The sequence below is a fragment of the Medicago sativa genome, chromosome 2 (genome assembly GCF_051527215.1).
Source record: "Medicago sativa cultivar Bolivia chromosome 2, Bolivia_mono, whole genome shotgun sequence".
NCBI classification, from domain to species: Eukaryota; Viridiplantae; Streptophyta; class Magnoliopsida; order Fabales; family Fabaceae; genus Medicago; species Medicago sativa.
The window spans coordinates 6,805,053-6,831,392 of NC_140750.1; the positions used below are offsets into that span (position 1 = coordinate 6,805,053).

The following is a 26,340-nucleotide window of genomic DNA, read 5'->3' on the forward strand; positions in this document are numbered from 1 at the left end:
AGAGAGAGAAATGTAGACTTAGCGTAGTTTCTAAAACAACGCTAAAATATGTAGTGAAATGTTGTATAACAAACATGTCATCATTCAACGTTATATATTTGCAAGGCATTTGTAAGGATATTTTTCGTTAGAGAAAAAAAAAACTGTTTCTAATATCATGTTGTCTCCGACTTAAGACATCAATTACTCTTAATGATAATGATGCTTAGAGTTGTATTCTCATGCTCAAACCACCGTAACATTTAATAACTTATATCTATTATTATTGTTATTATTGTTATTATTGTTGTTGTTATTGTTATTGTTATTGTTATTGACAGGAGACAAGCTATTCATTGAGATGCTAAAATACCAATAGTACAATCAAAACGATAAGAATCTCTTCCAAAAAAAAATTATAATGTTTTAACAAAACATGAATTAAATATGAAACTCAGGTTGTAGATGGCAAAGAAGGTGGTGAATTAAACATGAATTTTTTATATTTAATTAATGTTTTGTTAAAAAATTCTTTTTCTTTTAGAAATTCGTACAATATTCTATACATTTCTGCACAATTTCATTATAAAAAAAAAATACATAAGCCGATTTAAAAATAGGGATCAAAAGTGAGGATTGAAATTTTATAAGGGCTAAAAATTTGGTATATTTAAAGAGACTAAAATGAAAAGTTGATATATTTATAGAGATCAAAAACATATTTAACCTGTCTCATAAGTCCTAGCTCAACTGGCAAAAATGCCGAAATTGTTAGGTCGGACGTCTTGATCGGGATTCGAACCCCGACATCTCAACTTTATGGTTTTTCCATTTCTTCTATGTACAAAAAAAAAAAATATTTAACCCTTTAATATATGTATCGTATGTGGCAGAAGTACTAAATCGAAAACATTTACGGTCAAAATAACTTAAAACCAATATGTTACAAACCTCAAACTTAACGAACTTATGTGTGACAAAATTAACTTAAAACCACTCCATTACAAATATAAAACTTAAAGGATCTCTCATGTTATTTAGCCTAAAAATTAAGCAAACATGTTTATTTTATATCAAATATCTCCTTTAATATAAGAAAAAAACATGTTGTGGAAAACCCACTTATGCCCTAATCTCTTTTTAATGCAATCATCTCAAAATTTGGGGTAAAACTGGTATTTTCTTCTTAAATATGTGAAATTTCCCATTATGTCCTATGCTTATGAACTACCACGTACAGGAATAAAGGGCAAATGAAGTCTTAATATGTTTTTAAAGTTACTTTGTTGAATATAATATGTTTTTAAACTTGCTTGCACATGCTGAACAATAAAAAAATCATCATGCCCATACCAATGTGAAACAATAATTACAAATATAGTGATTGTGAAGCACCAACCGCATTACATGGGAGAGCTTCTCAGCTGTCTTTTCTCCCAATAAAAAAATCACATGCCCATACCAATGGTTCATCATGCCCATACCAATGAGATAAGTTGTATAACTAATAAACTAATATGCCTATATCAAATTATTTTGGCTCTCAAATATCAATTTCAAATTTCAAATTCTCATACATAAGTTTTCAACATCTTTCATTCTTTCCTCAAACAATACCTCTTTCGCAATTTATTTCTCTCTCTCTACTAACCTTTCATTTCAAATTTCATTTACTTCCTCATGTATCTTCTTCTATCATTTTGTTCTTCATTTTCATCATGTCTTTGTAATCTTAAACTCCAATCTGTTTTTGCTGAAAAGTTGAAAAAAACATTCTTCTCTGCACAAACAAAAAAAACACCGGTAAGTACAATAACACCAATTTTGTATCTATACATATTCATTCTTTTTTTATTCTATTCATATCATCTTTAACAAACAATCATGTTTGTTCTTCCTTAGGTTCATAACCACACAAATTCTACAAATAGGTAAATAAGTTTCTATTTTTCTTCAACTTCTTCCTTTTCAATATTGATGCAACACAAAATTCTAATAACTGAACATTAATTAAAATACACGTCACACTTTCTTCTTTCTTCTGTAAATATAAAACAAAAGATGACAAATTATTGTTACAATACCTTTTTACGGATCAAATGAAGTTTTTATCTCTCCAACAAATGTTCTTTTTGCAGGTAACTCAATTGATGTTGTTGTTGTCCATCCAGGTAACTCATTGTGATATTTTTTTTTTGTGTTATTATACCTGTTATGAAAAAAATAAATGAATATATAAGAAAAGAGTTTAGTTGTGATGACGAAACCCCCTTTTTTTTTTAGAGAAATGACGAAACTTTTTTTAATCATTTCCCACATATTAAATGAATAAAAATGATGAACTAGAGAGTTTAAATTATATTGTTTCCTAACCAACAAAACAATTTTACTAAACTTCATATTCTGTTCTTCCACTTAATGTTGCAGGAGATGTACAAGTTGCTCATTCTCCAGTCAACAGTAGAGCCCGATGTTCTGTAAAATAAGCCGATGTTAATTTAATTGATTTAATCATAGATCTGAATTTAAACAAAAAAATACATATAGAACAGTTGAAAACGACAAATTTATTTAAACATGAGATCATTTAAACATAAAATCCAAAAAGAAATTATTTATTTCTGTTTTTAGTGTAGATGTAAATATTTTATTTTTATTGATTTAATCATAGATCTGATTTTAAACAAAAAAAATATATATAAAACAGTTGAAAACAACAAATTTCATGGTTTTTGCATATGAATACGGTTTTTGAAAGCTGACCTTAAGGGCATATGAATATGAAAGCTGACCTTAAGGGCATCTCAGCGGCGAACACGGTTTTTGCCATGGCGGTTTCTGGTACGGTGGTTGCCGGCGTACTTGCTTTGTTTAAAAAAATTCTTCATGGGTTTTGTAGAGGAAATATAATAGAGTATTTCTATGGTGAAAGTTTTGTGAAAAAAGATTTGTGTTGTTCAAGATCTGCGTTAGAAGTTGGTGATTGAAAAATTAGAAATATCTCAGATATGAAAATAAATTTGATAGATAGATAGAGGATGGAGATATGATACAGATGACGCTGTTATGGTAGCCATCGGTGACCGGAATATGGTGGAGAACGTCCAATTTTGACATGGTGGCTGATGGTGGTGGCTGTTATCACTGAAGAGAAAGGAGAAAAAGTATCTAATATGAGAGATAGAGAAACAAAGGAAACTGTACCAAAAAAAAAAAAGAGAAACAAAGGAAAATTGAAATGAGAATGATCCCACCTATTGAAAACTCATAATTAATTTTTCATTTTCTATACATGTGGGCCATCAATTTGGACTCTTTAACTTTTTTTTTTTTTGACAAAGACTCTTTAACTAAATATTGATGCTTTGCTGTATCCTATCCTATTAGTATATAAGGAAGTGGCAGGGCACGTGGGGGAAAGAGTAGTGAACACATGGGAAGGGAAGCTATAGACTTAAACATAATGGAGGATTGAGGACCCATTGTGTCTGTGTAAGACATACATACATTCTTTTTTTAAAGAGTGTAAGACATACATACATATAATGAAATGCAAAAGATAAACCAAGTTGGCAATTGCTTATTCATCTTCCATTGCATGTGGTCCATCACCCAAAATTACAATAATGTCTTATAAACTAAAAGTTTCTAAATTACCACAATTATTGACCGCCTATTTTGGCGTTTCTATTCACTCCTCCTCCCCATGTCTTGTCATTCTCATCTTCCAATCTGTTTGTCTTTTCATATAAATAAATAAATTGATATAAAAAAAAAGTTATACATGTGACATAAGTCATCACTAAAATGCTGATAGACTAAAAATTACGGGATATTGAATCATGATGAATTAAAATTTACTGTAAAATGTATAAGAGAAGTGGACATTGACAAAAAAAAAACTCAAAAGTAAATCAAATGCACGGGATAAGTTGTCATTCACTAAATTTACTTTGATACATGTGACAAACTGTTATTTATAAAAAAAAATGATCTTAGACAAACGTTTATGCTATTTAGAATATCACATCATTTTAATTCTATAAATATATTAAAACCTTATCAATTAAAGTGCAATAATATTTAATTCTCTTCAACTAAAATCCATCGGTTAAGTGGCCATTGTCTAAAATTTTCTAAATAACTAAATTGCATGGGATAAATGGGCATTTACTAAAGTTTCAGAAGTAACTCAAATGCACGGGATAAGTTGTCACCGACTAACTTAACTTTGATACACGGAACAAGTTGTTATTTATATAAAATAAATGTTCTAAGATAAAGGTTTATACTATTTAAAATATCACTTCACTTCAATTATACAATGATATTGAACACTTATAAACTAAAATACACGGGATAAGTGGGCATTGAATTTCATTTGTAGATATCAACCAACATTTTTATGAATGATAAATATAAAATATACAAACCAAAATTTGTGAATGATATATATAAAAAGCCACAACCAAATTTTTTGAACAATAGACCTACAAAAGGCATGAGACCAAAATCTGTGACTTATAAATTAAAAAAAAACATGGGACCAAAATTTGTGAATGATAAATATCAAAAACATGAGACCAGGTTATTTTAAAACAATTCAATTTATATAAAATAGTTTGAAAAAGAATTACATTTAATTGTACGGGTTAAGTTGTCACTTACTAAACTAATATTATTTGATTACATTACAACAACCCATTATAATGTGTACACATTAAGTTGTTTGATTAAATAAGACAAGTAGGCGCTGAAAAGGTGTTCGGGTCGGCTGCTTTTTTGATCTCCCTTGGTGGTGATGGAAAATTGATTTTTGTTAATTTTTCAATGGGTGTTTTGGTGTACTTTTATGTTATTTCTGGTGTAATGCTTGGGATTTATTCCCCTATTTATATATAATATATTTTGCCATTCAAAAAAAAAACAGGCAATTTTTTAGTGATACTATTTCAGAATTAACTTTAATGTACGGGTTAAGTTGTCACTGACTAAATTAATACTAATACACGAGACATGTTATCGTTGATACATAGTTTATAATAATTATAATGCACGGCCATGTGTAAAACTTGAAGACTATTACATTACAACACGTGCCATGTGGTTATTAATATAAATTTTTGAATAATTTAAGAGTAAAATCAATTGTAGAAAACAAAAACTATAAATTGTAGCTTCAAGTTGAATAATTTGTACAATCAAAATCAATTATACTTTAAATCATCCCAACATCATAAAATCAATTATACAACCTCTATAATCACTTTTGACAAATCACTCATTCCGACCCTTTAATCATATTTTTTATAGTACTTCATTAAAATAAATCTTATGTGTGTGACATGTTGTTTATTATGATAATTTAACATAATTATTAATTATTAAACATGACATAAGTTGTTCAAGATAATTTTTTTTTGAAATAACTATTACACACGTGGCCAAGTTATTCATGATAATTTTTTTTAAATATACTTTTAAACATAAGGTAGGTTGCCTTTGATTCAAATTTTAAAACAATTATCATACACCGAAATATTATTTTTTGCTAGAAATCCAATTTTTTTATTTAAAAATAATTATAAAACATGTGATAAGTTGTCTCTAATATAAATTTTCAAATAACTATTATACATGAGAAGAGTTGTCGTTAATAAATATCCATCAATAATTATGTTACACGGATAAATTATCGATAATAAAAATTAGAAACAAATATTATACACGGGATAAGTTGTTCATAATAAAAATATAACAACTTCTTACTCTTTCATAATGGGAGAAGTTGTTCAAAATAAATATTATACACGGGAGAAGTTTCCTCTGATATGCCTTTTGTACATGCTATTAATGCATTATTATCTAAATTTTCCATGAAATAATTTAAATATTAAACTCTTACTGAACCCGTGCGTTAGTAAATACAATACAATACAATATTTATATACAAATATCATATATTTTAGATAAGGACATAATTGTATTGTATTGTATAGACGGGACAAATTGTCGTTAGTAAATACAATACAATACAATATTTATATACAAATATCATATATTTTAGTTTTAAGTGTATAAACAATCAATATCTAAACTATCATTATAAAATAAATTATAAATAAATACCATATATTCAAGTTTTTAAACAATCAATATTTTTATAAATAAATACCATATATATATGTTACATATATCAAACAAATTTTTATAAACTATCAATATCTAAACTATCATTATCCAAAAAAATTATAAAAAATAACATATATTCAAGTTTTTAATGTAAAAATCGTCCACCCCGACAGGTACCCGTGCGTCAGCACGGGTATTCTTACTAGTATATATGAGAAAACAAATGCCTACCAAAATTTCACAACTGTCCCTGCCACTTAATTTTCAACTGCACTGTATTTTCACTTTATCAAAGGGTAACATTGTAAAAAAATTTGAAATGGGAGAATCCTGTGTTTTTTACCAATTTCGGACTTCTAATACCCTTCTCCTATTCTCAAATTTAACTATAACACAAAGGGTAGACATGATATTTTGGTACAGAAAACCACTTTTCTAATTGAAAAACACTTTATCCAACTCTTTACTATTCATAAATTTCGAATTTCAAAATTCGAAAATTCAAATTTCAAATTTCAAATTTCAAAATTCATTCATTCACTTTATATTCCCTCTCTTACAATCTTTGCACAAAAACAGACTTCATTTCAATCCTCTCTCCTTCTCATTTTCTCTGTCTCTTTCTCAATGTTATATCTATCTATTTCTTCTCTTTCAAAAAAAAAAAATCTATCTATTTCTTCTTCTTCTTCTTCACATTTTATTGTTTTATCCCTTTTTCAGTTTCTTTTTCTCTCTACATCTCTTCTATTTCTATCATTTTGCTCTTCATTTTCTTCATTTTCATCCTCCCATTGTAATCTTAAACTCTTATATCTAACTGTTGATTGTTTTTTTATGCAGAAAACTTGAAAGATTTTCAACTCTGCAAAAGCAAGAAGGAAACATGTAAGTAAATGACAATAACACCAATTCTTTAGAAACACATGCATTCTTCATTATTCTATTCTTTAGAAACACTCCAACAACTGAAATTAACATCTATAATTTCTTCTGTAAAATATATTATTATTTCTTTTGTAAGAAATAAAATCCAGATCAACTTATTAACAATGCTTCGTAAGAAATAATAAAAATTCATGAACATAAAAGAATATATACTGCAATTTTATTATAAAACTTTATACTATTTTTGTTAAATCATAAATGTCACTAATTTGTTAAATTCATGAACATGTAACAATATATACTGCAATTTTATTATAATAAACTTTATACTATTTTTGTGTGTTTTTTATTTGTAGTACAAAAAGGAATTTTGCAGATCTGAAAATAGCTATGACAGATGAATTGATCTAAAAAAAAATACATACTCCCTTCTCTTGAAAATTGAAAATACACCAGAATCACACCAAATTTAGTTAAACCAAAGTAATTTATTCCAACGATTTCAAATATAAAGCAGTGTCAAGAATTTGGATCAGCCATGTAAGATTCACTGAAACATCAGCTATGCATTTGAACAAATAACTTACTAACGGCAAAGAATAAGAAAACAATTACCTTTGAGAAGTAAAAATGAGAATAAAACAACAGCAAAGAAAAAGAAAACAAATACCTTTGAGAACTAAAAATGAGAGAACTAAAATCAATTTGGAAAATGAAAAGAAAGAAGAATAACAGGTGAAATGAGTCAGTGTTAAAATAGTATGGGTATAATAATATTAAATGGTTTGGCCAAATTTTCAATTTCAAATTTCAAATACTTTATATATATCATGCACTACTCATTCATAAATCAATACTCTACCATTATCTCTCTTAAAAAAAAAAAATACTCTCATTATCTCACCTGTCTCTCATCTCTCATTTTCCTTTTTCTCTTCTCTCTTTGACTGATTCTTTTAACTCCATTTAATGCAGGAAAATTGTTATTTTTAAAAACAACATGGCAGGTACAAGAATTCGTTTTCATCCTTGAAGATGAGCAATTAAAGAAAAAAATACATATCCACACAGTACCAACAATTTTACAATTATCACTACAACAAAAAACAAAGGTAACTGATCTACAAAAGCAAATCAAGAAAAACAAGTAAGAATCAACTTCATAAGAAAATATATCATTTGAGTCTTCTTCATTTCCAAACTTGTCCTTGATATAATGTTTTTCCTTTGAATAGCAGGAAAGGGAGGTGTGAGAATATGAGATATCAGTGGAAAGAGGAAGTCTGGCCTAATTTTGAAATGTTTGTAGTGGTGTTATAAAACAACCATTGAAAATTTAATATTCGTTTGTACTATTTCTTACCCAAAATAATTTGTGATTGACAATAAAGATGTATGTTTTTAGTTTTTTTGAAAGAGAATGTATGTTTTTAGTTGAACTAGATATTATTATTTATATTTCAAAATAAGTGAATCAATTGGAACATACAAAAAAATTTGAGTTATATTAAAAGAAAGAATTCAAAAATAAAAAAATCTGGGATGAATTTCAGTTTGGGTTTTATTTTTTATGCATAACTATTTGGGCTTGGAAAAAATAACTATGTTTTTTGTTATACTGAAAACTAATTTTTTTTAAAGGAAGTTATACTAAATATTATTATAATTTAGAAAGAAGTGAATCGATTAGCCAACATACAACAAATTTTGAGTTAGATTAAAAGAAATATTTTTTTTCAAAAGAACATAATAAGTCGCAATAAAAAAATTGTTAAATCATTCTTTTGTTTATGTTAAGAGTGAATATTGACAGGAAAAAACATATTCTTTTGATTTGCAAACAAAAAAATTATTCAACTATGAAAAAAACCTACTTAAATTATTCAACTATGAAAAATTACTCAACTATGCAAACATAAGAATAGTTTGTTTATGCATGTTTAGTTTCAGATTTCAGTATGTAGATTTAATTAAAAAAAAGTAAAATGTTTAAATAAAATCAAAAAAACATCAATTTAAAGTAGATATATTGCTGAGTTATTGTACCAGTAAAATAGAGGAGGAGGACTTACCAAGAAAAAGAAAGATAATACTCCGGTGTGGTGGCTGCCGGTGGTGGTGCGGTGGTGCAGTGGTTTCCGAAGAAGTTTGTGAGAACATTATTTTTCTTTGAGGTTTTTGTTAATCAGCTGGTCAAGAGTGCAGATCCAATATTTGTTTACACAAATCAACGTCGAAGTTGCCGGAAATGGCCTCTAAATCCGGCGGTCTGAAAAAATTAAATTGATAGATCATAAAAATAAAAGTGTGTCTTTTAAAGGAGGAAGTGATTAGTTTTCAACACATGCAAGCTTGAAGATTGACAAAAATGGAGGATTAGTGAATGAGGGTTGGAGAGAGCTTCACGAGAGAGAGAAGGAAGATCTCAATTTTTCTTCCTCTTTTGTCTATTTCATCCACTAATACAGCCACAGAAAAATTAACATTATGCCATTGCCACTCATCAGTTTATATTTTACTATTTTACCATTATACTAGTAACATACCCGTGCATCCGCACGGGTACTGGTTGGTCGTGGATGATTTTATGCAGTTTGAATTCGACATTATGTACTTGTGAACAGTTTAAATTTAGACCATTTAAAAGTTAATTAATATTAACTTTGAAAAGTATAGGAATTAGATAAAGTCATTATTTTTTTTTTAAGAAAAGATACTATCATTACTTTTTATATGCAAGTTTAAACAATAATAATATCAATTTATATATTTTTCTCCTAAAAACTATCGACTTATATAATTTTAGAATATGTTTGCCAACTTGACCATGTGTATAATAATCATTTTAAATTTTTATCAGTGACAAAATGTTTGGTGTATAATTATTATTTAAACTTTTAAGGAGTGATAACTTGTCATGTGTATAATAATAATTTTATCATATGTATTAGCAATGAATTGTCACATTGATGATATTCTAAATAGTTTAAAACAATTTAGCATGAAATTTTTTTAATTTAATAACTAACAACTTGTCCTATAAAACAATGTTAGTTTAGTCAATGACAACTTATCTCGTGTGTTTTATTTTATTTAAGAAATTTTAGTCAATGCTAACTTATCCCGTGCATTTTTGTTTATGGGGGTTCAATATCGTTACAGAATTTAAGTGAGGTGATATTATAAATAGCAAGAACAATTTTATAAATAACAACGGATTTTCTGCATCAAGTTAGTTTAGTCAGCGACAACTTATCCCATGCATTTACGTTACTTTTGCAGGAACACTTTTTTTATAAATATCGTGTATCAAAGTTAGTTTAGTTAGCAACAACATATCCCGTCAATTTGTGTTACTTTTAAAATTTTAGACAATGTTCACTTCTACCATGAATTTCAGTTATCTACGAAATTGTATTCAATGTTCACTTATTCCGTGCATTTTAGATGATAAGTGTTCAATATCATTGTAGAATTGAATTGAGGTGATGACATTCTAAATAGTTTAAAAGTTTTAGAAGATTTTTTTTTATAAATGACAACTTGTCCTGTAAATAAAGGTTAGTTTAGTCAATGACAATTTATCCCGTGTATTTGATTTATTTCTGAAATTTTAGTTATTCAGTTATCCCATGCATTTTAGTTTATAAGAGTTCAATATCGTTATAGAATTCAAGTGATATGATATTATAAATAGCAGAAATGTTTTAGCAGGAACAATCTTAAATAAATGCCAACTGGTTCTGTCTATGAAAGTAAATTTAGTCAACGACAACTTATCCCGTGCATTTACGTTACTTTTGTTATTTTAGTCAATGTCCACTTTTCCAATGCATTTCAGTTATCTACGAAATTTTATTCAATGCCTACTTGTCTCTGCATTTTTGTTGATAAGTGTTCAATTTCACTGTAGAATTAAATTGAGGTGATGCTATTCTAAATAGTTTAAACGTTTTAGCAGAAACAAATTTTATCAATCACAACTTGTCCTGTAAATCAAGGTTGGTATCGTCAATGACAACTTATCATGTGTATTTGATTTATTTCTGAAAGTTTAGTCAGTGCTCATTTATCCCGTGCATTTTAGTTTATGAGGGTTCAATATCATTATAGAATTGAAGTGTGGTGACATTATAAATAGCAGAAGCGTTTTAGCTGGAACAATTTTTTATATAAATATCGTGTAACAAAGTTAGTTATCCCGTGCATTTACGTTACTTTTGAAATTTTAGTCAATGCCCACCTCTCCCACGCATTTCAGCTATCTACAATTTTATTCAATGTCCATTTATCTTGTATATTTTAGTTGATAAGTGTTCAATAACATTGTTCCGTTTATCTTGTACATTTTAGTTGATAAGTGTTCAATAAAATTGTAGAATTGAATTAAGACAATGATATTCTAAATAGTTTAAACGTTTTAGCACAAATAATTTCATAAATGACAACGTATCATGTAAATCAACGTTAGTTTAGTCAATGACCAATTATCATGTGTATTTGATTTATTTTTGAAATTTCAGTCATTGGAGTATTATCTAGTGCATTTATGTTCATGAGGGTTCAATATCATTATAGAATTGAAGTGAGGTCATATTATAAATAGCATGAATGTTTTAGCAAGACCAATTTATAATAACAACTGGTTCCATGTAGCAAAGTTAGTTTAGGAAATGACAACTTATCCCGTGCATTTACGTTACATCTAAAATTTTAGTCAATGCATATTTCTGCCATGCATTTAAGTTATCTACATAATTTTAGTCAATGTCCACTTATCATGTGCATTATACATTTTAGTTTATAGGGAATCAATATCGTTATAGAATTGAAGTAGGGTGATATTATAAATAGCAAGAACAATTTTTTTTATAAATAACAACAGTTTTTCTGCATCAAAGTTAGTTTAGTCAGCAACAACTTATCCCGTGTATTTACGTTACTTTTGAAATTTTAGTCGATGTCCACTTCTCCCAAGTAGTTCGGATATCTACAGTTTTTTTAATGAATATCCACTTATCTCGTGCATTTTAGTTGATAAGTATTGAATATCATTTTAGAATTGAATTGAGGTGATGATATTTTAAATAGTTTAAACATTTTAACAGGAATATTTTTTTTTATAAATGACAACTTGTTTAAATCAAGGTTAGTTTAGTCAATGACAACTTATCTTGTGTATTTGATTTATTTATGAAATTTTAGTCAATGTTCACTTATCCCGTGCATTTTAGTTTATCAGGGTTCAATATCATTAGAGAATCGAAGTGAGGTGACATTATAAATAGCTTGAACGTTTTTGTAGTAACACTTTTTTATAAATATTGTGTATCAAAGTTAGTTATCCCGTGCATTTACGTTACTTTTCAAATTTTAGTCCGTGCCCACTTCTCCCATGCATTTCACTTATCTACAACTGTATTAAATGTCCACTTATCTCGTGCATTTTAGTTGATAAGTGTTCCATAACATTGTAGAATTGAATTAAGGCGATGATATTTTAAATAGTTTAAACATTTTAGCACGAACAAAAATGACAATGTGTCCTGCAAATCAACGTTAGTTTCGTCAATGACAAATTATCACGCGTGTTTGATTTATTTCTAAAATTTCAGTCATTGGAGTATTATCCTATGCATTTTTTTTTTCATGAGGGTTCAATATCATTATATAATTGAAATGAGGTGATATTATAAATAGCATGAACGTTTTAGCAAGACCAATTTTTTTTTTTTATAAATAATAACTGGTTCCGTGTATCAAAGTTAGTTTAGTTAAGAACATCTTGTATTTGTTTAATAGTTTTTAAACTATCATATATACTTTTTTTTTCTAGAGTATATTAGATTTTTTCTAATTAGCATAGAAATTAAAGGGTCAATTAATGTTATAAATTGGTTTTATTTACTTAACTTTGATCAAATTATAGCAATAAAAAAATGTCCTATCATTCCAAATTATGTCATTGTAGCAATTTTTTTATCAAATGAGTCTTATAATTTAGGACGAATGAAGTATTAAAATGATGTATAATCTAATACATAAGTACTCCCATCTTTCTAAATTATAAGAAAAAAACTTAATTTTCCCCAAATTATAATGCAAATTATCATGTTTTATTTTTCTTAATAAATATTAGATGATATTATTTTTGTTTACAATTAATAATATTAAAAACAATTGTTTAAAGCCCTTCAAAAAAAAAAAACAATTGTATAAAAATACATTAAAAACAATTGATAAGTTGCAAAAAAAATTAAAAACAAAACTAACACTACTCTCACACATTCAGGCCAAAAAAGACTCCACACCCACACATTGTTTATTTATTTCATTTTGTTTTTTCTTATATTCCTTAATTAGATTTTAACTCTCACCTCATCCATTAACACTTCATTTGATTTTAATTTTCTCTCTCTTCCTCCTCACTATCAGAGAGTTTTTCTCTCTTCCCTTAACCAAACCCTAGCGCCTCCCCTTCTCCTTCTCTTGGCTATGGCCGCGCCTCCACCACCAAATGGCTTTCAATGTCCATTAAAACACTACCAATTTTATGATTTCATCATTTATTTTCTTCTCATAAGTATATTTTTTTCAAAATTATCATATTGACACTGTAGCACTGCCTCCAAAAGCACCATGTTCGACCTCATTCTTGGAGTTTTGCAGCCGATCTGAAACCTTCATCATGTAAGCTCTCTTTTGACCTATTTCATCATGATTTGGGCATCAAACCGCTGGACTTCTTCTTTCACACATGCAACAACAACAACAACAAATTAAAGGCTTTTAAAGTCAGGTTTTATACTCATATACTTAATCATATGAAACTAATTTCTCCATCTCTAATTTAATTATTTGATACATGCAACAACAAAATCACATTCATCAAAGGAAAAAAGTTTTTGTTTTGTATCTGTGGTTCTTATGAGGAAACAAAATTGGCTATAACTCAAAAAAAAAAATCTGTTTTTAAATACTCTATTTTTTTTTCTACCATTTAAATGATTTATTTGGATGAAAAAAAAACAGATTTTAACTTATTTTTTAAAAAAAACATTAATGAAAAAAATCAATAATTCATTTTATATTTTGTTATTTATTATTATGTTTATTTTATTTTTCTCTCAACAAAGTATGTATACCAGATTTCACGTGGTATTTTCTGTTGTTGGTTAGGAAAAATAATAATTTTGAAAGATATTTATTTATTTTTGACAGTAAATCGGTTTACTGGAGAAAAGAGAAAGTTTTAAATTTCCTGCAAAATGAATTAGGAATAACAGAAATCTAACTTGGTAAAATCGTATAAGAGGAAAAAGTAGACTGAAACTCTTAATGAGAGAAAGGTAAGATTTTCTTGTTGAAAATGTTGTTGGATCTATGTTTCTTCATCATCTTGTTAATTTAAAGAATAATATCATGTTTTTTTTTCGGACCTTTTGACAAAAACAGTTTGTTAGACATAATATTTTATTTAGATATAAAAAATAAAAGATGAAAACTTTTGAATAAAATAAGAACTCTTTTGAATTTAACACTGCAAAATAAGATCAAGGTATTCAGTTTATTTCTTCATAGAATGTCTTTCTTTGTAGTTTTGTTGAAGAGACATGAACATCATTTGATTTTGCTGCAAACTATCATAATTTTCAAACAAAAAAAAACATACAAGCTCACTGATTCAACATTTCCTGCAAGAAATCAAATACTGAAATGAGTTATTTATTTTGTTGAGGATTTATATATTAAACCAATTAGTAATTTAGTAATTCTATCGTTTACTTACTTGTGGCTCTTTTCTTTGATTGTAGTTCAATGAAGAGACAATAACTCAATTCAACTATCCTGCAATAACATTTCTAGATAAAAAAAATTGTAGTTGAATATAAATACAAATAATGAAGAGGTACATGTTAGATAAAGAAAAGAGTAAATTTTAGACACTTTAAACATAAAGTGAACTTGTAGATCTGAAAAGTTATTCATAATTTTTTTTCCAGCACTTCAACTACTTCTTGGGTTGAGTAAAGAACACTTTCAAGTTTCCTGCAAAGAGGGGAAGATGGAGTTTAGAAAGTTTGAACAGAAAAAAATTATAGATCTTGATCTTCCTCTTTATTTTTATTCCCTCACTTGTTAACATTCACATCTGTTGTCTTTTTCAACAAAAAAAAACATTCACATCTGTTGTACCAACATAAATTTTAAAAATTTATCTTGTGAAGATTTATGTTTGGAAACAGAAAAGTGAGAATGAAAATATGGGGAAAGTGATTTTGAATATATGGTTTCAAAAGGTTGGTGTTTTAAAATTTAGGGGGGGAATTTCGAAATTTGAATTGTGTGATATGATAAGATGTAAGTGCTGACTGACTTTGTCACAATGACATTGAAAAATGGGAAATTTTTAAAAGCAATGAAACTATTAGTGGTCTCATCTATCTACACGTCAGTTTTTTAGTTACATTGGAAGTATAGCTTATTTCTCAAGAGCAATTGAACCAAACCATAACACAATGACATCATTATAGCAAACCAAGATGTAAATGTACTGAATTAGTTGGTAAAAGTAACTTTTAGACACAAAATACCCCTTAAACAATGGCGCGTCAGCAAGGTAGATAGGGCATAAAGGAATTTTCCACAACAATGAAAAGTGATTTTAAGACTTCACTAGTAACAAACCCGTGCTGACGCACGGGTACAGTAAACGTTTGTTGTTTGTAAAAGATCATTAAAGTTTAATAAGAGTTTTGATATAATTGAATTATATGTCAATTTAAAGTAAATGTCGAATTATTTGTGTATTATATGTTTGATGGTGTGATAAAGTAAAATTGCATTGATTAAGTAATTTAAACATTTTTGAATTAGTAGAAGACACTTAATATTAATTAAAATGTAGAAAATACAATTGAGATGCAATGCTAATGCATTGGTACAATTTTTGGAATATACTAATAGAAAATAACCCACGTAGTCATACTTTATATGAAATACATGACAAACATAAAAATTATTGATAGAAAATTTAAATCGCATCTTGGTCGAAATTCATTGATTCGGGAGAAGTTATCTCACTTTTGTCCAATTTGTGTAGTTAATTTGCGATCATTATTGACAATGATGTTGAAATTTTGGTTTTCTCCATTATCTCCATATAATATGAGGTTGTCACATATGTTATGCTTTAGAAAATTTGCAAAGTCACACTTGTGATGACCATTATCCGTAATTAATTATAAATAACAAATAAATTAAATTTTGCAAAATGATCATTATGCACATGAAATTAAGGAGATCATGAATTTTAATAACGATGATTACAAAAATTTGCTAGACTTTCCCTAAAAATTTTTTTTGCTAGACATCGATTTTTATATATTGTTAGTAGAATTGTATCAGTGACGACTTCTCCCGTGTATAATAATAATTTTTAAAGTTAACAGTGACAACTTATTTCGTGTATAATAAATCTTTTAAAGTTAACACATGAAATTATGAAGATAATGGGTTTTAATAAGGAAGGTTATGAAATTTTGGTGGGCTTTGATTTTTATATATTGTTATTATTATCAGTAAAAGTAGATGTCAATAGATTTGTATCAGGGATGACTTCGCCCGTGTATAAAAGTAATTGTTGAATGGTAGAGATGGAAAATAAAATTGTAGTGAGAAATGTTAAAAATATCTAATTTAAAATTGAAAAGTAATAATTTGGTATTATTTACAAAAATGCATTATCAAAAAAAAAAATATGGTATGCATTATCAGCACTCTAAAAATTATTGGAGTATAATCTGTACTAAAGAAAAGATTGGAGAATAATTTGGGATAAGATTTTGAAAGTACAGTACTCCCTCCGTCCTAAAATATAAGCAAAAAAATCTCATTTTCTTTGTATCAAAATATAAGCAAAAAACACCAACTTTTATGTTATTATTGTGTTTTTTCAAACAAATCATCTTTTCCAATATAAAATTAAATGCATGTTGCATTCAATTTGTTTCTCTTTTTATTTTCTCCATAATTTTTAACTAATGAGAATTATTTTTACATCTTTCCATGAAACTTATTCCAAGGAGAACACAAAAAATTATACCTCAAATCACTAAGTATTGGTTTTCTTAATAAGTGTGAATTAGTGTTTTTTGCTTATAAAAAAAGACGGAGGGAGTATATTTCAAGGAATGGCCTTTCTCAATTACTCACTATAATTCAATTACTCACGTGACACTTCTCCCTTTCTAGTTAATGCTTCTCTCAATTCTTTTCTCTTAAAACGTTCCTTCTTCCACCATTCTCTTCTCTTGCTGAAAAACCATCACTGATTCAATGATGCATGCGATTCTCCAACCTCTTTGTCGACAGTGATTCTCCGACTCAACTATATTGACGATTCATCGGCGATTCTTTGACCCATTTCATTGTGGGTGGTTTTCCCACTCAACTATGCAGGCTATTCTCCGGTGCATCTGGTACTTGACTCAATAACTTAATTTTAATTTGATACATCAATCGTTAGATCTTATGCATGTTATGGGTTTCCCTTGGGGAATTGCATCTCTGAAATTCTGTATTCACAAATGAACATTCACAATTGATATAGAAAAATAGCTTAATTCATACAGCAATGGAATCTGCTATATCAGAAACGTGAACAAAAATAACATTCCCTGAGGGTTCTGTCACTGTTATCTTCTTAAAACTTTACTTGGAAAGTCAAATTCGCAATCAGATTCAAAAGGAATATAATTTTCTTCCTTGGAAACCTTAAGTTGCGATGTCAAAGAAAACGCGAAGAAGATGAAGTAGAGAGTTTGCAATTGATACAGAAAAGTGGAGAGAGTTGTAAGAGCTAGGAAAGAATAATTTTGCGCGTAAGGAGAAAGAGGAATCATGAAGGTTCACAGTGAAGGCACATAGACGGTCAAAGTGGGAGGAAAAGCCAACATCTCTCATTATTTCTTCAGAAAAAATGTCATTTGAGTCAAAGCCAACATCTCTCATTATTTTACAAAGCCAACATTTAATCACAACCATCATATTTGATACTCCCTCCGTTTTAAAATGAGTGTCGCTTTAGCCAATTGCACACAGATTAAGGAATGAAATAAAGTAGTCAAATTTCATAGCAATTTTACCAAATTATCCTAATCAACTATTGGTTTGTTTTTCATTAAAGAAAAAATAATATTTTGGAAGTAGTGTAACATAGTATTAATTGAAGGGTACAATTGAAAATAACATATTATTGCATTGGAAACTGAAAGCGACATTCATTTTAAAACAATTTTTTTAGCTAAAACGACACTCATTTTGAAACGGAGGGAGTATAAAAGTCATTATTTCACTCTCTCATGTGTCCTCTCATTATTGTTACGGTAAAAGTTTAGTATTTACAAATTGTCGGATTATGTTTATAATAATGTATTTTCATGCTAATTGAAAGAATAAATTAATATATATTGGATGCGTTTGTTTCGGCTTTAGAAAAAATAGATATTGTGTTAAAAGAATATAGAGATTAACTTTTAGAGATTTAAAAAAAAATTGAAGTTGTTTTTGTTTGCCTACTACCCATAAAATTCTTTTTTTTTTTGTAAATGAGTTTTAACTTGTACATGTGTTACCTCATTGTTTTTTAAAAAAATAGATTTTGAGAAAAGATAATCCTAATAACTTTTCATTTTAAGGTCAAAATAGATTTTTTATTTATAAAATAATTTTTCTAAAAATCTTAAACAAACACTTAAAAATGAAAAAAGTGATTTTTTTTTAAAAAAAATCAGAAACAAACGGGGCCATCAAGTCTAAAAAAAATCAATATATATTAGATTTGGATTGAAATTGTTTTTTTCTATATGTAGTCATATGAGTAATGTTACGAATGATTATATATCTGCACAATGATAAAAGTTTGTATTATTTTTTTGGTAGATTAGTGTTATTGATGTATATAGTTTACTTATATACATATATGTATGAACTAATATGTGAGTTAACAAAGATATAAATTGTTTTAAATTGTAACTTATATATAACAATGTATTAAACAATTTAAAATAAAACAATTAATTTGGTTAAGTTAGTTTGGGAATCATTTAAGAAAAATTGATCGGTTATGTTAGTTTGGTTAAATTAATTTTTCAATATGTCTAACATTTTGTAAAATTTAAAGGATTGATGTGGACACATAGTAGCAATATTATACAAAAAATTGGGTAATGTAGATCGTATTTTAAACTTTATAGTGGTATTTTATACTACATAGCAGCACATTATCTTACTGCCAAATTTTGTTTTTTTGTTAAAGTAAGATTCTTTACTTGATTTGATGCATCAATATTATTTTTCAATTCAACTCAACTCAACTCAAAAGTATGTCACATGCATTGCTTTTGCAGAACAATGTTTTCTTCTCCATAACTCTTCCCATCATATATTTTACCGAATTACACAATTAATTTAAGTATATATCAATTTCCAATTTGCTTACTTTGGTATCAATTCCTAAATAAAAATATTTATATAAACCTGAGTCAATTTTTAGCAGGTAAAGTTATTTTTATTTTATAAGGTAAAGTTCTATATGTAAAATAACAATTACCAATATTTCTTGATACTTTAAGCTGAATCAGGAATCTATGTTGTAGTGCTTCATGTTGTCTTATAGTTGTAGTTTTGATTTTTTGCTTAAAGTGAATATGCATTTGTTGATTTGATACAGGAAGTAGGTTTATGCAATTTAATACATTAATGTCTAATGCATTATTTTGTCTTGGTCCTACAACAAACCATTTGAAGTACCGTATTCATGTGTGTTATGAAGAAGTGAGATTTGCTGAAAATAGTGAGTATCCATGAAAAAAGAATTTCAAAAAAAGCTTCAACATATTCATGATGCAAGTTTATTCCAGGTATGTAATTATGTATATTTATCTTGTAACTACTTTTAATGATAAAAAATAATAAATTGAAATATATCCTATTGTTCCTGTATATGATTTCTCAAATTGGCCTAGTAAATGTAGAATTTATGATGAATATCAAAATGTATGAAATGTGTGTTGTGGGTAATGCATGCAACACATCCTTAAGTAACCACTTAGAAAACTCTTCAATTTCTTTTCATTCCAAGAGTAGGACAGGTGGAGGATATCTGAACAGGTTTTGTGACCTCAAAAATCTTCTTAGTAATAGAATGCAAGTTTGAAAGTTGTGTATGATTTGTAACATTAGATTGAGAAGTGTTTGGCATTGTAACTTGTGTGGTAGGTTGTTGGTTCAGTGTGCGTTGTGTAATATCAGCAAAAGGTGTTGACATAGAATCATAGCTTGATGTCTGAACTCTTCTCTTAACATTTTTTTTCCTTTTGTTGTAGTTGGAAAGCAGTCTACATTTCTTTTTATTGGAAGATCGGGACAGGTGGATGAATTCAGACCAGGTTTGATGACCTCAGAATGCTTCTTAAGAAAGTTGGAGTCAGGTAAATAATGAAGTGGATCCCTATTAATTCGTTGAACCTGATTATGCAAGTTAAAAGAATGTTTATGATATGAAACATTGGGATCTGAGTTTCTAATGCTATTGTTATGATCCTCACATGCCTCAAAATTGTACTTGAATACAGGTTTAGAAAAGTGAATTCTTTTTGGATCAGGTTGTGTAGTTTCAGCAAACTTGTCAAGAAGATTGATGGCAGGTACATATTTTCATGAATTCTGATGACATTGTTCAGGAGTAGAATGCAAGTTTGAAAGCTTTGTATGATTGGTAGGGTTAGAGTGAGAAGTGGTAGGCATTGTAGCTTGTGTGGTAGGTTGTTTGTTCAGTGTGCATTGTGCATTGTGCATTGATAATACCATTTTCTGCCTTGCTTTTGCAGATTTAGTATCATTTGAACCACTACATTGATTCATGACCTGTTACAATGGCAGCATAAATTCAATATCTTTAATAGAGTGTTTCTTAATGACAGTTTGAAAATCGAATTGAATATAATCAATAGAATCATAGGATCTTTGACCTAATGTTGTGGAGTACAGATTATTGTATTGTGTTACAACAGTTTTTATATGAACCTTACAAACTGGTATATGATGGCTTAGTGTAATATAACATACAAAATATAGGGTATGATTATATTCTTGTTACTTAGCATGTTAAACAGCTTAGAGGTTATAAGTTGATAGTATGAATAAATGTAAGTATACCAGCTGAGGACGAATTTGTTAATACAATCGCATATATCCTTATAACAATAAGTATTTTCATTGCAATCCACCTAAAACACTGATAGAAGTTCAGGAAATAGTTTGAATCCATATAACATACCTAAATTTGAATGAAGTTCCTCAAAGAAGTTCCAAATATGAAGGAAGTGATGAAGCTTGAAAGTTCTTGATGGTATTGCATTTTCAAAAATGTAGTTGGCATTGCTACTCCATTCCAATGTAATTTTCCTACTTTGAGGAGTTATTCTCAAAGTTCATTATACTGATTATACTTAATTAAATATACATTTTACTGTGTTAATATAATGAGGTATTGAAAACAGCTTTGTCGTCAGTATCAATTATTATATTGCTTGTGACTGAGCTAATTAGAAATATAAAATGGATTAGCCTTAGAAGGAGTGATTTCTTCAAAAGTAGACTCATTTGATAGTTCAGCAAGAGTCTTGTTCCCAATAGGTTCCATTTGGCTAAGAGTTTGAACGTCGTCTGGCAGTACAAAGTTCTTGAGGTTGCTGATAGGAGTGATCTGGTTCAAGTGTTCAGGATCGTTCTCAGAAGTTGCAGAAAATTCAGGCTGAAACATGATATACAACAATGTAGGAAGTTGCAGAAAATTCCTAATATGATGTATTCTACAAATTGAATCAGATTTATTATAATATTCAACTATATACTTACCACAGAAACCGTAAGATCATCAGTATCATCTCTGTTATCAGGAACAATGTTCTCAAGATGGAGTGGAGCATCATCTCCAAGGTTGATGGGTACAGCAGGCTGCAAATATACAGAGTTGACATTAATAAGGTATGTATTTAGTTTCCAAATGAAATAATTATAGTGAGCCAATATAAGTCTTATATTAGTGATATTAGAGATGGATATTATAGATTATTATACTTAAAAATTATATGATATATACCTCAAATCTTTCATTGTAAAGTTGACTTGTAGTTTTTTCCCAGTCCCTTCTATAAGCTGACAAAAACCCATGTCTTGGACAACTCCAATGACATCTACATTGACATATTGAACTGATCAAGATTTTTTTTCCAAAACATAAACAGGTACTTACATGAAGAATGCAAAAGATATGACAAATTTTATAAACAACTCACGAACTAATAGATCAGCTTTCCACTTTCCAGTCAAGATTTCAGCAAAGGGTTTAAATTTCAAACCAGGAGATGGAATATTATGGACATCAACATCAACAACAGTAGTTCCTCCGGACCATCTCAGTTTGTATTTGTGCTCAGATGCCTTGAAAGGTAGGTCATTGTTAAGTACATTAAAGTTACTGATTGTGTAGGGATTATAACTTGTATATCATTCCCCTATGATAGAAATATAACATGTTACAGTGTTAGGAATGATATTTGATTAGACTATTACAGCTCATATTAAATAAAATAGGAAATCAACCTTAGAATCAACAATGAACATCTCTAAGTGCTCCTTCCCATCCTTAACAACTGACCACTTTTCTTTGATCTTAACAGCTAGTTTCCACAAGTCCTTGTTGTCTGTAATGTCTCCAATGAACTCAAGTGGTCTTTCCATCTTAAATGATCCTTTAAAACATGACATTGAGTCAGTGTGGATCTCCAAACAAACATAATTTAAAATAAAGAAGGAGCCATTATATAAAGATTGATACCATAAATAAATCCAGAAGTGAACAAATTTATAACCAAAAAAGGATGTAATACCAAAAAGATGGTTCATTTACCAAATAAAATGAAAGTAATCAACAAAAGGTAGGATGTACTACAAAGGAAAACGCAGTTTGGGAAGGATTTAGAAAAAGATGTTGTACAACAACATCTGATAAAATAGGATGTTAAATAAATGTGAACACATTAAAAACAACTCATTGCAATACAGAAATATTAACAATAAATCATAAAGAAAAAAGATACGCAATCAGTTTGAGTTCTATGTAAAACTCTGTGAGCTTGCCAAAAGCACTTTGGGAAAACTTTAGGAAAAGAAAATCTTGTACAACAACATTTTTTTAAAAATACATACAAAGATATGATATTTAAGTGCATATCAACAAACTTAATAAAGAACTATGAACAATAAATCATAAAAAAGCAAGTTAAACAATCAGTTTGAGTTATATTTTAAACTCTATGAGAATGAAAAACGCATTAAGGGAAAACTTAAGGAAAATAATTGTAAAACAACATTTCAATGAAAATACATACAAAGATATGATATTTAAGTGCATACGACGAGATCTATGGGCAATAAATCTGATTTGAGCAAAGTGTGTGAAAAAAAAGAGAGAGATTTTACCAGCCATGGAATATAGAGAGATTGAGTTCCTTGATAAGTTCGATGTTGGGATAAAGAGTATCTACCAGCCATGGAATGCAGAGAGATTGAGTTTCTTTCAAAATTTGATGTTGGGATAAAGTGATAGTGGTAGATAGATAGATATGATATGTTATAGTACAATGTTTTGGGAATAGTGATATTTGATGCTGACAAAAAGAAGATTTGAACCTAAACTTGAGTTTTTCTTTTCCCTCTCAACTTACACGGTTACCTATTTGTTAGAATGTAATGTGATTGCAGTTTTTTGTGTGCAATGTAACAGAACCAACCCCATCATTTAGTTAGATGACATCATGTTAGTTAATCATGGTGATTTGGTTGAATAAAGTAATTTATGGACAGATTTTACCCTTACTTTGGTGATTTGTCAATAAACCAGCATGGGGCAAAATGAGGTTTTCCACAACATCTTCTCTTCTTATATTAAGAGAGATTTGCCCTTAATTTCTGGATGTGGGCAGTTAGCAAGGATAGGGTATAAAGGGATTTTCCACAACATATGATTTTCTTATATTAAGGGGATAGTTGTATTGACCACTTTATCCTTCACTTTGGTGGTATTGATCCAAAAAAATATATTTTGATCCAAATATTTGTTAGACTTTAGATATTCAAATTCTTCTCCACTAAAATTTAGAATTGGGTTGTTACATATTTTCAACGGAAATATAAGTGACCTTATTTGTTTTCCTAAAATAAAGTAATGCTATTTGAAATATTATAAAATTAGTATATTATAAATTATAAATTTGTATCATTTGTAATATAATGCAAACTATATATTAATAAGATGCTTGACTTACGACTCTTCCGTTAATAATTAAATATGCACTACACTTTAATCTATTTTAACAGAAATAAATTTTTTATGATAAATACTAATTTTGATATACCATTTAAGAAAAAAAATTCATTTCTTTATAATTTTTTTTAAAGGATCATTTCTTTATAATTTAAATGTCATTGAAAATTAAATTAAAATATTTTGCTATTGATTTTATAATTTAAAGTATAAAATTAAATTTTAAATAACCATGATTAATTTTCTTTAGTAACTTTCACATATTTTAATTTTGTTTTGGGTTGTTTCATATTTTATTATAGGATTTAAAACTATACGTTAATGAAATTGTGAATAAAGAATAGCGTGAAATAAGTATTCAAATTTTGTTTATATTAGAATAGATCCGCAATATATTAAACTATCATGCACTTGACAAGGTTTCACTAATCAAATTTCATAACTAACTCAAATGTATGTGATAAATTATTACTTACTAAACTAAGTTTGATACACGAAAGTTATCATTGATAAAAAAAAAAATTGAACACTAGACCGTCAAAATTAATGTATCATTAAGAAACTTAGACCGTCAAAATTATTGTGTTGTCCTATCCTAATACTTTGGTTTGCTTTAATAACTCAGTTTTGAGGATTAATTGTGATATTTGCTAATAAGATGACTAAGAGTTTATAAAAATACTATATAATAAAATCTCCAGATAAAATTTCCACAACCGAAATCATCCGAAGAGTGTATAATTGTTACACGGGACCGAATTTGAACACTAATATAATGTAAACATAAGAAACTTAGACCGTCAAAGTTATTGTGTTGTCCTAACCTAATACTTTGGTTTGCTTCAATAACTAAATTTTTAGGATTAATTATGATATTTGCCAATAAGATGAACTAAGAGTTTATAAAAATACTATATAAAAAAAAACTCCATTTAAAATTTCCACTACCAAAATCAACCGAAGAGTGTATACTTGATACACGGGAGCGAATTTGAAAACTAATCTAATGTATACATTAGAAACTTAGACCGTCAAAGTTATTGGGTTGTCCTAACCTAATACTTTGGTTTGCTTTAATAACTAAATTTTTAGGATTAATTATGATATTTGCCAATAAGATGAACTAAGAGTTTAAAAAAATACTATATAAAAAAAACTCCATATACAATTTCCACTACCAAAATCAACCGAAGAGTGTATACTTGATACACGGGAGCGAATTTGAACACTAATCTCATGTATACATAACAAACTTAAACCGTCAAAGTTATTGTGCAGTCCTAACCTAATACTTTGGTTTGCTTTAATAACTCGGTCGTTTTGAGGATTAATTCTGATATTTGCTAATAAAATGAACTAAGAGTTTATAAAAATACTATATACAAAAAACTCAATATAAAATTTCCACTACCAAAATTATCCAAACAATGTATAACTCATACACGGGACCCAATTTGAACACTAATCTAATGTATACATATACATAAAAAACTTAAAGATTGCCAAAGTTATTGTGTTGTCCTAACCTAATACTTTGGTTTGCTTTAATAACTCAATTTTGAGGATTAATTTTGATATTTGCTAATAAGATGAACTAAGAGTTTATAAAAATGCTATATAAAAAAAAACTCCATATAAAATCTCCACTACCAAAATCATCTGAAGAGTGTATAATTGATACACGACACCGAATTTGAACACTAATCTAATGTATACATATACATAAGAAATGTAACGACTGTAAAAATTATTGTATTGTATTTGCCTAATATTTTGGTTTGCTTTGATAACTCGGTTTTGAAAATTATTTTGATATTTGTAAATAAATTAAATTAAGATTTTATAGAAATACTATATCAAAGTTTTTTTTTTTTTGAAAGGACTATATCAAAGTTTTTTTAAATGCTCCATACTACATTTCCACTACTAAAATTATCCGAATAAAGTAT

The 26,340-nt window shown here is 28.1% G+C and overlaps 1 protein-coding gene and 6 long non-coding RNA genes across 17 annotated transcripts; 4 read left to right on the forward strand and 3 right to left on the reverse strand.

The window, feature by feature from the left end:
- Positions 1 to 1,302: 1,302 nt before the first annotated feature.
- Positions 1,303 to 3,225, reverse strand: LOC146944025 (uncharacterized). Of its 6 annotated transcripts, none has more exons than XR_015025804.1 (4): positions 2,772 to 3,225; positions 2,375 to 2,454; positions 2,064 to 2,188; positions 1,303 to 1,759 (listed from the first exon to the last, which is right to left on the reverse strand). It is a non-coding gene; the product is annotated as an uncharacterized LOC146944025 (long non-coding RNA). The 6 variants fall into 6 exon arrangements; XR_015025801.1 differs by having other exon boundaries at positions 2,353 to 2,454; XR_015025805.1 differs by having other exon boundaries at positions 2,743 to 3,225.
- LOC146944026 (uncharacterized) lies at positions 1,645 to 2,189 on the forward strand. The gene is made up of 2 exons (XR_015025806.1): positions 1,645 to 1,782; positions 1,882 to 2,189. It is a non-coding gene; the product is annotated as an uncharacterized LOC146944026 (long non-coding RNA).
- A 3,298-nt stretch (positions 3,226 to 6,523) lies between the features above and the next one.
- Positions 6,524 to 9,527, reverse strand: LOC146944027 (uncharacterized). The gene is made up of 2 exons (XR_015025807.1): positions 9,072 to 9,527; positions 6,524 to 6,976 (listed from the first exon to the last, which is right to left on the reverse strand). It is a non-coding gene; the product is annotated as an uncharacterized LOC146944027 (long non-coding RNA).
- LOC146944028 (uncharacterized) lies at positions 6,866 to 8,566 on the forward strand. 2 transcript variants are annotated; one of them, XR_015025809.1, is made up of 3 exons: positions 6,866 to 6,999; positions 7,975 to 8,146; positions 8,235 to 8,566. It is a non-coding gene; the product is annotated as an uncharacterized LOC146944028 (long non-coding RNA). The 2 variants fall into 2 exon arrangements; XR_015025808.1 differs by having other exon boundaries at positions 7,975 to 8,566.
- Positions 9,528 to 13,356: 3,829 nt separating the features above from the next.
- On the forward strand, positions 13,357 to 15,443 carry LOC146944029 (uncharacterized). Its single transcript, XR_015025810.1, has 2 exons — positions 13,357 to 14,908; positions 15,003 to 15,443. It is a non-coding gene; the product is annotated as an uncharacterized LOC146944029 (long non-coding RNA).
- Positions 15,444 to 19,343: 3,900 nt separating this feature from the next.
- On the forward strand, positions 19,344 to 23,133 carry LOC146944030 (uncharacterized). Of its 3 annotated transcripts, none has more exons than XR_015025814.1 (6): positions 19,344 to 19,922; positions 20,388 to 20,492; positions 20,637 to 20,708; positions 21,737 to 21,839; positions 21,963 to 22,050; positions 22,311 to 23,133. It is a non-coding gene; the product is annotated as an uncharacterized LOC146944030 (long non-coding RNA). The 3 variants fall into 3 exon arrangements; XR_015025813.1 differs by having other exon boundaries at positions 19,733 to 19,922; positions 21,700 to 21,839; positions 22,392 to 23,133; XR_015025812.1 differs by having other exon boundaries at positions 19,733 to 19,922; positions 21,700 to 21,839; positions 22,311 to 22,444.
- Positions 21,254 to 23,821, reverse strand: LOC146944031 (uncharacterized). Of its 3 annotated transcripts, none has more exons than XR_015025811.1 (6): positions 23,548 to 23,798; positions 22,669 to 22,817; positions 22,362 to 22,580; positions 22,166 to 22,259; positions 21,922 to 22,020; positions 21,254 to 21,817 (listed from the first exon to the last, which is right to left on the reverse strand). XR_015025811.1 is itself a non-coding variant. In XM_085742405.1 (6 exons), the coding sequence occupies exons 1-6, from the start codon at positions 23,552 to 23,554 to the stop codon at positions 21,775 to 21,777; spliced, it is 537 nt and encodes a 178-aa protein (XP_085598531.1). In that variant the 5' UTR covers positions 23,555 to 23,821; the 3' UTR covers positions 21,254 to 21,774. The 3 variants fall into 3 exon arrangements, 2 of the variants coding, with proteins under 2 accessions (XP_085598531.1, XP_085598530.1); XM_085742405.1 differs by having other exon boundaries at positions 22,362 to 22,506; positions 23,548 to 23,821; XM_085742404.1 differs by having other exon boundaries at positions 22,362 to 22,506; positions 22,669 to 22,806; positions 23,548 to 23,752.
- Between the last annotated feature and the right edge of the window lie 2,519 nt (positions 23,822 to 26,340).